This window comes from Myotis daubentonii, chromosome 9 (genome assembly GCF_963259705.1).
Source record: "Myotis daubentonii chromosome 9, mMyoDau2.1, whole genome shotgun sequence".
NCBI lineage: Eukaryota > Metazoa > Chordata > Mammalia > Chiroptera > Vespertilionidae > Myotis > Myotis daubentonii.
In genome coordinates this window covers 48,639,715-48,649,223 of record NC_081848.1, presented here as the reverse complement: position 1 = coordinate 48,649,223, position 9,509 = coordinate 48,639,715, and the positions used below count along the sequence as shown (strand labels likewise).

Genomic DNA, 9,509 nt, shown 5'->3' with positions numbered 1-9,509 from the left:
TCCTTCCTTCCTTCCTTCCTTCCTTCCTTTTGTTGTTAATTCCCACTCAATTCTGCCCAGGCTGGCTAGCTCAGTTAGTTAGAACATAATCTCACCAAGGTTGCAGGCTTGATCCCTTGTCAGGGCTCATACAAGAATCAACCAATGAATGCATAAGTAAGTGGAATAACAAATTGATGTTTCTCTTTTTCTCCCTCTTTCTCTCTAAAATCAACTTTTAAAAAGGATCTTGAAAAAAAAATTCCACTTATCCTGTAAATCAACTTAAAAATAATTCTTCACCGCAGCCCCATTCTAATTTAAATATGCCTCTTTCTGCTATTGCAATCCATGCACCTATTAGTGTTATCACACTGTATAAATGAGATTGTTCATCTGTTTTTGGCTATTTAGTTTTTTCTCCTGGGAATTGACAATTTATATTTTGTTCACTTTTCTGTCTAGTTGTGATTTTCTTATTAATTTATAGAAATTCCTATTTATGTGACAAATATTTTTTCTCAGTCTGGTCTTAGTTTTAGTTTGTAGAGTGTTGGTTTTTTTTGTGTGTGTTTTTCTCATACTTAATTTTTGTGTGTAGTAAAATATATCTAGAAGACCTCTACACTGGTATAAATTTACTTGCTTAAATATGTCTTCTAATATTTTTGTTTTTGTATAATTAGCTCTTGGAGCTCTTGCATAAGCATTTTCGAGATTATTAGTTTCTTCATAAATATCATTTTCTATGGCTGAAAATTTATTCAATAAATTTATCAAATGTCCACTTAGCTGCTGGGGAATACAAGATGAAAAAAAGACAAGGCCGCTACCTTAATAAAGCCTACATTCTAGAGGTGCAGGCAAACAATAAACAAGCAAACAAATAATTCAAGTAATTATTGCTTTTCAAAACAACTACGAAGGAAATAAAATGGGTATCTACTTCTTAGAGTGGTCACTGAAGGCCTTAATGTTAGTAGGCAGAGGACGTGATGTGCACATAAAACAGTTCCATTAAATCAGTGGTTCTCAACCTTGGCTGCACATTAGAATCACCTGGGAATCTTGTTAAAATCCTGATTTCTGGGCCTCGTCCTCCGGAAATTCTGTTTCTTTGTTACTATTGATGAGGCCCAGAAATCAGGATTTCAACAAGAATCCCAGGTGATTCTAATGTGCAGCCAAGGTTGAGAACCACTGCATTAAATGGATCTCCCATAATTTACGTAACCATTTAACCTTATTTTTATTTTAGAAAGAGAGGAAGGAAGAGAGAGTTTGAAACATCAATTTGTTGTTCCACTCATCCATGCATTCATTAGTTGATTCTTGTATGTGCCCTGACCAGGCATGGAACCCGCACCATTGGCGGGTTCTGGACGATGCTCTAACCAGCTGAACACCCGGCCAGGGCCTGAACCATTTTTCTTTATTGTTTTTAGATTGCTTCCACATTTACCATTACACTAATAAACAATCAGAAACAACTCTCTTTGTATATTTCCAAGGAATAGGTTCCTATAAATGTAGTTACTGGTTAGAAACAGTACTTTTATACACAAATTGCTTTCAAGAGGGAATTCCAATACACTCTCCAGTGAGAAAACCGACTACTGCAGGGAGAGGTAGGAAGGGAAAAAGTAACTAAAAAAATGGCACGTTTGGGCTCAGCAAAAGGAAAAGCTAACTGTAATGAAGCAGACCTGGCTTTACAAGCCAGGGGCGCAGGGTGATGACAAAGGACAGCACTCCCTTGGGAACAGGAAAACTCCGATTCTAAACCCATTTCTGCCACCCAGTGACCTTCACAGGTTATAGCTCCTCTCTCAGCCTTAGTTTTCTGAAACTCGGTAGAATCGCCCCAGGTTTCATGTCCTCCAACATCTGCATACCAAGCATTCTCTCTAGCCCTTTCGAATTCCAGACAATAGCGTCGGAATTGGTGGAGATGGGAGTGGGCTGAACTAGCCCCCGCTGCAAATCGCCCACTAGTCATTCGCGGGCACTTCCGGCGGCCGGAACAAAGGGTTTGCAGCCGCAGGAACTGCACTTCCGGATAACTAAAGCTGCGCACTGCAAGTCCGGGTCCGCGAGTCACACGGGGTGACTCCGGTGCCGCCACTGCGCATGCTCCCCGCAGTCGCGAGGCGGGGCGGGTCAGTGGATGGGGCGGGCCGGGACCCTGACTGGTCTCGCGGTCACTGGGCGGGCGCGCGAGCGCCGCGGGGCGGAGCCTAGTGCGAGTGGGCGCTGCAGGTCTCCGCGGAGCGTCACTGTGCCGGCCGACTGAGGGCGACTCAGGTTAGGCGGTCGCCCCGGAACTGGCTGTGGTTTTGGCCCTGGGTGTTCCAAGGACTTGACGCGGAGTTGTGCTTAAGGAGGCGCGGCATCACCCCGCTCCCTCCACCTTGGCTGCAATAGCCATGGCGAAAGGCAGAGTCGCCGAAAGATCGCAGACGGAGTCACTCCAGTCGACCCCGGCGGGAGAGCGGGCTGCGGGGACGCGGGCTCCCACAGCGCCGGGCAGCAGAGACCACTTGAAGGGTGAGTGGATCCGGGGACCAGAGCTGGGCCTGGATCTGAGGCGGGAGGGTGCCGGTGGGGGCTCCGGGGTGGAAAGGACCCCAGCTGGGTTCCGAGGGTTTGCTGGGGGTCTTGGGCCTGTTCTCTCCAGGCGAGAGAAGGGATAATGGGGCACCTGCGTTTGGGCCGCTGCCCAGCACCAGGCGGGACACCTGGTAGGTGAGCCGTAAATAGCGTCTTAGTTAAATTCAGCTAAAAGAAGGAATGGCACTAGCTGGTTGACGCTAGGGAGAGTGTAAGGTTGATGATACTGGAGCTAGACGGCTGTCAGAACTTCGGCATTCGTTGCTTTATTTTTGTAGGTGAGGAGGCTGAGGCCCTGGGTGGCTGTATGACTTGCGCAAAGTGACAAAGCCAGATTAGTAAGGTCTCGTTAGGAGCAAGGACTTACCTACGTCCAGGTGTGACTTCAGGTGGCAAGAAGACTTGGGTTTGAGTCCCTGCTTTACTACTTACTTATGACTTTGGACTTGTTATCTTTCAAAGCTTAGTGTCTGAACTGTGTGTGCAGTGGGGATGATGATAACATTAATGGTATCTATTTAGACTGGTGCGTGGATTAAACGAAGTGATTCATGTAAAGGATTTAGGGTAATGCTTGGCTTGTATGAAGTAAGGGCTAAATATTAGCGATTACTATTGTAGCTATAAGAGCTCCCCCCCCCCCAAAAGAAGCATACCTAGAAATTAAATATTTTGATTCCACCTTGGCATAAGGTTTTTCATTGCTTTCCAGCAACTAACATGATCAAGTTCTTTAGATGCTTTTAAAGCCCATTACCTTGAAGAGATCCTATCAAATGGCCATTGTGTTGTCTGCAGCTTACTCACACTATTGTGTTCCACAACCAGTGATGGGTAAGAAGAGGGACTGTAAGAGTGTCTACCAGCACTGTAACTATAGTCAGTAATAAAGTATTGTACACTTAAGATTTATAAACATGAAGATACTATGTTTAACATTCAGCTGAAATACTTTTTGAGTCGAGTTTAAAATGTATTAAATGAAAAGAGTGTCTAGCAGAAAATGATATTTTATTTTTAAATAATTAAAAATGTCTCCAGCGTACTTTGGCTTTTTAAGCTCTATGCATAGACAGTAAAGCCAAATAACTTTAGTCACTCAGAAATGAATTGCTCTCAATGTATATTCCACTAAATGAAATAAATGTTTTGAAGATGCTGCTAGTGAGTGACAATAATCCAGGGTTTTCCTGAAAAGTGTTTTCCAGGTAGCGCATCCCAAAAGATTGTCATTTGCTTTGTGATAGCAGTCAGTTGATTTATTCCTTTTTATAAAAAACCTAATTCTGTTCAGAAAATAAAAACTTGAAATCTCCAAAGTACTTTTAAATTGTTTATCTTATTTTATCATTTGAACAACACATTCAATACAGTTATTTTTTAGATGCTGTCAAATGACTTCTGTAGACTACACATCTATAGGAAGATAGAGGGAAGAGAAGTGAAAGCATGCCTTCATGGACGCCTTGGGTTTGGATAAATAGGTTTTGGATAAGGGAAGGGAATGGGATTGAAGGTAAATGTGAACCCTTTATGTGTGTCAATAAAGAGAGTAACTTATCAGGGGTGAAGAATTTTTGTAATTAGTAAGAAATATAGTTGGCCATGGCATGGTCAAAATTATGTGATAATATGGAGGACTTTAAAGGGCTAGGCAAACCCAGCTGGTGTGGGTCAGTGGTTTAGCAATTGACCTAGGAACCAGAAGGTCATGGTTCGATTCTCTCATAATTGATGTTTCTATCTTTCTCTCACTCTCACTTCCTCTCTAAAAATCAATAAAAACATATTTTTTTAAAAATTCCTAGTTTTTTCTTTTTCTTGTCTTCCTTTCTCTGTCAGTTTGTCTGTCTCTAGTTAGCGTTAGGGATTCTCTGGTTACTGATAACGGAAGTAAAGTTAGATTAAAATTGGCAACTGGACATTAACCAATGTATTATTAGCCTGATTTGTTGATGCCAGTCTCAATCCAAATATTATGTATCAGGATTCTTTTGCTTATAATTAATAGAAAACACAATTTAAATCCTTGCTAAAAGGAAGTTTATTGGTTCATAGAATTAAAAAGTTGAGAGATTAAGTGGGATTCACTGGCTTCAGTCTGGAACCAGTGGCTCAATGGTAACTTCAGGATTAGATTTCTTTCATGTCGTGGTCTGCTTACTTGATGTTAGCTTTACTTTAAGGTTGATTCCTCTTGAAGGTAGCTAAATGCTATCTTGTTAATTTTGAGAATCATTTTCTTAACATTAACAATAAAAGTCTAGTTATTCACTCTGATTAGATTGTCAATCAAATGCACTGTTGTCAGAAGGTAAGAATAACATGATTGGGCCAGCCTGATCCTACACCTAGAAAAGAGAGTAGGAATGAAGAAAGTAAACTTGTAATACCTATTTTGGGTTAGAGTATATATAAGGAAAGGATAAAGATTCCAATCAAAGGTGCTGCTTCAGATGATACACTATCAAGTCCAGGCTGTTTTCATGAAAGGAAGAGAAGTGAGGAATCCAACAGAAGGTAGAAAATGAAGTGAGTAAGCTCAAGAAAGAATACAAGCGATCAAAGAATGACATAATGGAGTTTAAAATGTCCATGGTGGAGCAGTCTCAGGTGATGTGAGAACTTAGTGTACCCTGGAAGTGGTTGGCTAAAGTTGAATAGAAATGAAGGTCTAAAAATTTTGAGGCTAGGTGGATCATACAAATGGATGATAAATCCTTTAGGATTATAAAGAAGTTTGCTATAAGCTTGGTCTCAGTCTTCAGTGATGGGTGGAAGTGCCTGAAGGGCACATCTCATCAGCTGATAGTGAGTGAGGGTGTGTGGGTTGAATGGTAGCAGAGTTGTAGGGCATAAGCCTTAAGAGAATGAGCTTTTATGCAAAATAGGTAGTGCTGTTTCTTCTACCTACAAACATACTTTCTGTGATTTTTAATGGTTATTTTTTTGGGTAATTTATAGTTATTTTAACTGTTTAAATTTATGCTTGATGATATTACCACTTTTATTAATAATTTAAAAATTTGAAAGTCCTTGAAATAAAAGTTACTTCCAACAATATTTCAGTAGATTCTTGTGAACTTAAAAACTTGTTAGAGTCCCTGTAAAGTTATATTCTCAGGAGATATGTATCTTTGCTTCCTTCATGATAGGATTAAGTATGTCTAATGGAAACAGAATATTGAGAACTAATGGACTAGATGACATTAAGAGTCATTCCTAAGATCTTAAAGACATAGGAAGATTTTGATATGTAAGTAAGAAGAGAAATAGGAAGTTAGTACAAGGGCATTAAGGTTAAAGTAGACTTTTTCAGGATGTATATATACATATTAGAAGTTAGAGAAAAGGTACTTGTAAGAGGGAGGAATTAAAGATACTACGTGAATGGAGAAATAATCCTGAGAGCAAGATCTGAAAGGGAGTATGCTGGCATTTAATGCAAAGAAAAGGGGAACGGGACAAGGGAAGATAATTTTGTGAGCAGATCTTGAGTTAGAGATTGGGAGCTCACTAGAGTGTGGAGGCAGTGTCATTGGTTGATAGTAGTGGAAGGTAAAATTAAAGGCTTGAAGAGATTTGAAATAGCCCTCATGGAGAGAGCTGTAAAAGAATTATTGTTTGCCAGTGATAATCTTAATTGAAGATAGAAAAACATGTGAACTTGTTCTCGGCCAAGGGAGCACAATGATCTGACTTTTTCTAACAGTACCTTTGGCTAGGAAGGGGGTTGGAAAGCAGATAATAGGATGATTCTGATTGTGAATTGATATGATGGAAGAGTTAGAGGTTAATGAATGTACAAAGTACTGGTGTGGGTAGCTCTAAATGCTTAATGACATGTGTCTAATGCAGCCAGAAGAAGGCACTTTATAAATATAGGGTGTCCCCCAAAAATGTATACGCACTTTAATAGCTGATAACTCACTCAGTTTTCACAGTTGCACTGATTTTAAATAATGGGTGAAGCCAGACTACACTTTGAACAAAGAAAATTTATCCTAACTTGCCACTAGACTTTTTTTTATGGGGATACATAAAAGATAACGTTTACAGTATAAAACCAGTAACAGTTGACGAAGTGAGAGCACACAAATACTGAATGAAATTATTCTTGATGTTTGTGATTCCATTGCTTCGAGTTATCAGCAGTGCCTGGACCAGAACAGGCATTGATTAAAAAAAAGACATTGATTTAAAAAATTTATTCATTTGAAAACACGCATTGATAAAAACAATATTAATTTCTGTAGAAGCTTTTAAAATTTGAAAATGAATTGTATATTAATAAACACTGACTTTATAATCATTCAAAGTGCATATACATTTTTGGGGGACACCCTGTATTTATGCTACACATTTAGATGTAGAGTTATCCTTAGAACAAATTCTTTACCTTTTATCTGTTTAGAACTAAATGAATTACATGCTAGTATCTGGGTTTATTAGGATTATATTCAAGAAGGATTTTTGAATCATAATAGCCAGTTTTCCCTATTTACCAGTTTGTGTGAAAGGGGGCTTCAAAATGGAATGTCACTTAGTTGTATTGCATTCTTATCAGTGTTTGTATTACTGTTGAACACAATGTTTACAAAAGTTTGCCTAATTTTAGAAAGTGAAGAAAATGAACTTGGAGGTTAATTTGTTCAAGTGTCTATATATTTCATCATCCAACTGTAAGACAGGTAGCAATCAGAGATGTGTAGTTAAAGAATTGTCAGGGTAGTTAGTGTTCTGTAGTCCTGTTAAATGTTGTCTGACACCTTTCTCCCCTCTAACCCTTTACTTAGGACTGGTGAGTTCATAATGGAAAGAAAAATATTACAGTTTAATTTTAGGACTAGCATGCTAAATGTCTTATTTAATTTTTTTAAAAAATATGTTTTTATTGATTTCAGAGAGGAAAGGAGAGGCAGAGAAAGATAGAGACATCAATGATGAGAGAGAATCATTGCTTGGCTGCCTCCTGCACACCCTCTACTGGGGATGGAGCCAGCAGCCTGGGCATGTGCCCTGACCGGGAATTGAATTAGTGACTCTTGGTTCCTGGGTCAACACTCAACTGCTGAGCCACACCCGGTTGGGCTAATTTTTAATTTAAGAGAACTGTGTTACCTGTTGAAGTCTTCAAAATATGTTTAGCCATGGCCGGGTGGCTCAGTTACTTGGAGTGTTTGGCCCATATACTAAAAGATTGCAGGTTCCATACCCAGTCAGGGCACATACCTAGGTTGCGGGTTCTGTCCCTGGTCAAGGTGCATATGGGAGGCAATTGATCAATGAAGGCTGTATATTCTTTTTTATATATATATTTTTTATTGATTTCAGAGAAGAAGGGAGAGAGAGATAGAAACATCAATGATGAGGATTATTGATCAGCTGCCTCCTGCATGCCCTCTACTGGGGATCGAGCCCACACCCCAGGCATGTGCCCTTGACTGGACTCGAACCCGGGACCTTCAGTCTGCAGGCCAACACTCTATCCACTGAGCTAAACTGGCTAGGGCAAGGCTGTATATTCTTTTCTCATCTTTTAGTCTTCAACTAAATTTCCACCTGTTCTTTGAATCTTGCATCCATCACTCAAGCCCAGTAATCTTGCTTTTCTATAAACTTCAAAGCCCCTTTTAACATTCCTTGGGGGTCTAGCTAAGAGCAGCATCAGATTCTTAAGAGTTGAGATTGAGCAAAATATTTGGTACATAATTGATGTTCAGCAGATAGTTCTAAGCAACAATACATTTGAGGGCACACCTTGCATAGTAGAAACCCTAAGAGATGTTTCAAGAAAGGGGAGAAAATCAACCATTTATTCTTAGAAGTTATTCTGTGTACACAAATATCTACAGGATGAAAAAACAAAAAATCAAGTTATTGGTGGTTTTGAAGAGTTTAAAAGATACCCTTAATATTAAATTATTTGTATCAGTACTTTTTGTACTCTGGACCTGATTTTAGCAAGGAAGTAAGTGGAAAGTAAGGGTTAAGCAAATTAATTCCAGATAGATTTAAAAGTAGCATACCTTGAAGAGGTAATAGGCCTCCAGAAAAATCATACAGACTATACACCTATGTTAATATGGTATTTGTTGTTATTATTGTTTTTAGAGAGAGAAGAAGGGAAGGAGGGAGGGAAGGAGAGAGAGAAACATCAGTGTGAGGGAGAAAGATGGATCAGTTGTCTCCTACCCACCCCAACTGGCTATTTAACCCGCAACCTAGGTATGTGCCCTGATCTGGAATCGAAACTGCAACCTTTTTGGTGTAGGGGACAATGCTCCAACCAATTGAGCCACCTGGCCAGGGCAATGTCTCATTGCTTTGATGTCAACCTATCAAAAACTATGTCAAAATACTCAATATTTATATACGGATTCGTGCACTGGTGGGGGGGATGGCCTGCAGGGATTGGCCCGCTGTGGGATCGCCACTCATCCTGGTCAGCCGAGCGGCTGTAGACGCGCCCTCTGAGTGGCTGTGGATCCGTGCTCTGAGCAGCTGCTCCTGCTGTGGGAGCGCTGATCATACCGGTCAGTGGAACGGCGCTCCCACTGTGGGAGTGTGCTGACCACCAGGGGGCAGCTCCTGCATTGAGTGTCTGTCCCCTGGTGGTCAGTGTGCATCATAGTGACTGGTCATTCTGCCGTTTGGTCGCTGGGCTTTTATATATATATATATATATATATATATATATATATATAGATTATCCTTATTCCTTTTCTAGTAGAGTACATCTTTATTTAATAAAGTAGGAAAATAATCATTTAGCCTTGTGAGAACAGTTTGTGTTTAAATAAGGATTTCTGGTTGAATTGGCTTTAGTGTGCACTGGATATTTTTGTAACTTTTGGATGATTATTCTTTTTTTCAGGGTGACTAGATATGATTTATTAAGAGTTTTCAAGATATGCATT

General features: G+C 39.9%; 1 protein-coding gene across 2 annotated transcripts in view; it reads left to right on the top strand.

Annotated features, from left to right (window-relative positions):
- The first annotated feature begins 2,199 nt into the window (after positions 1–2,199).
- Positions 2,200–9,509, top strand: part of TMEM41B (transmembrane protein 41B) — a 32,944-nt gene continuing 25,634 nt past the window's right edge. Inside the window, exon 1 of one of the 2 annotated variants that reach the window (XM_059708854.1) lies at positions 2,200–2,526. In XM_059708854.1, the coding sequence (XP_059564837.1) occupies positions 2,406–2,526 (121 nt within the window). In that variant the 5' untranslated portion in view covers positions 2,200–2,405. The remainder of the gene's footprint in view (positions 2,527–9,509) is intronic. The other variant, XM_059708853.1, reaches the window with a different exon arrangement.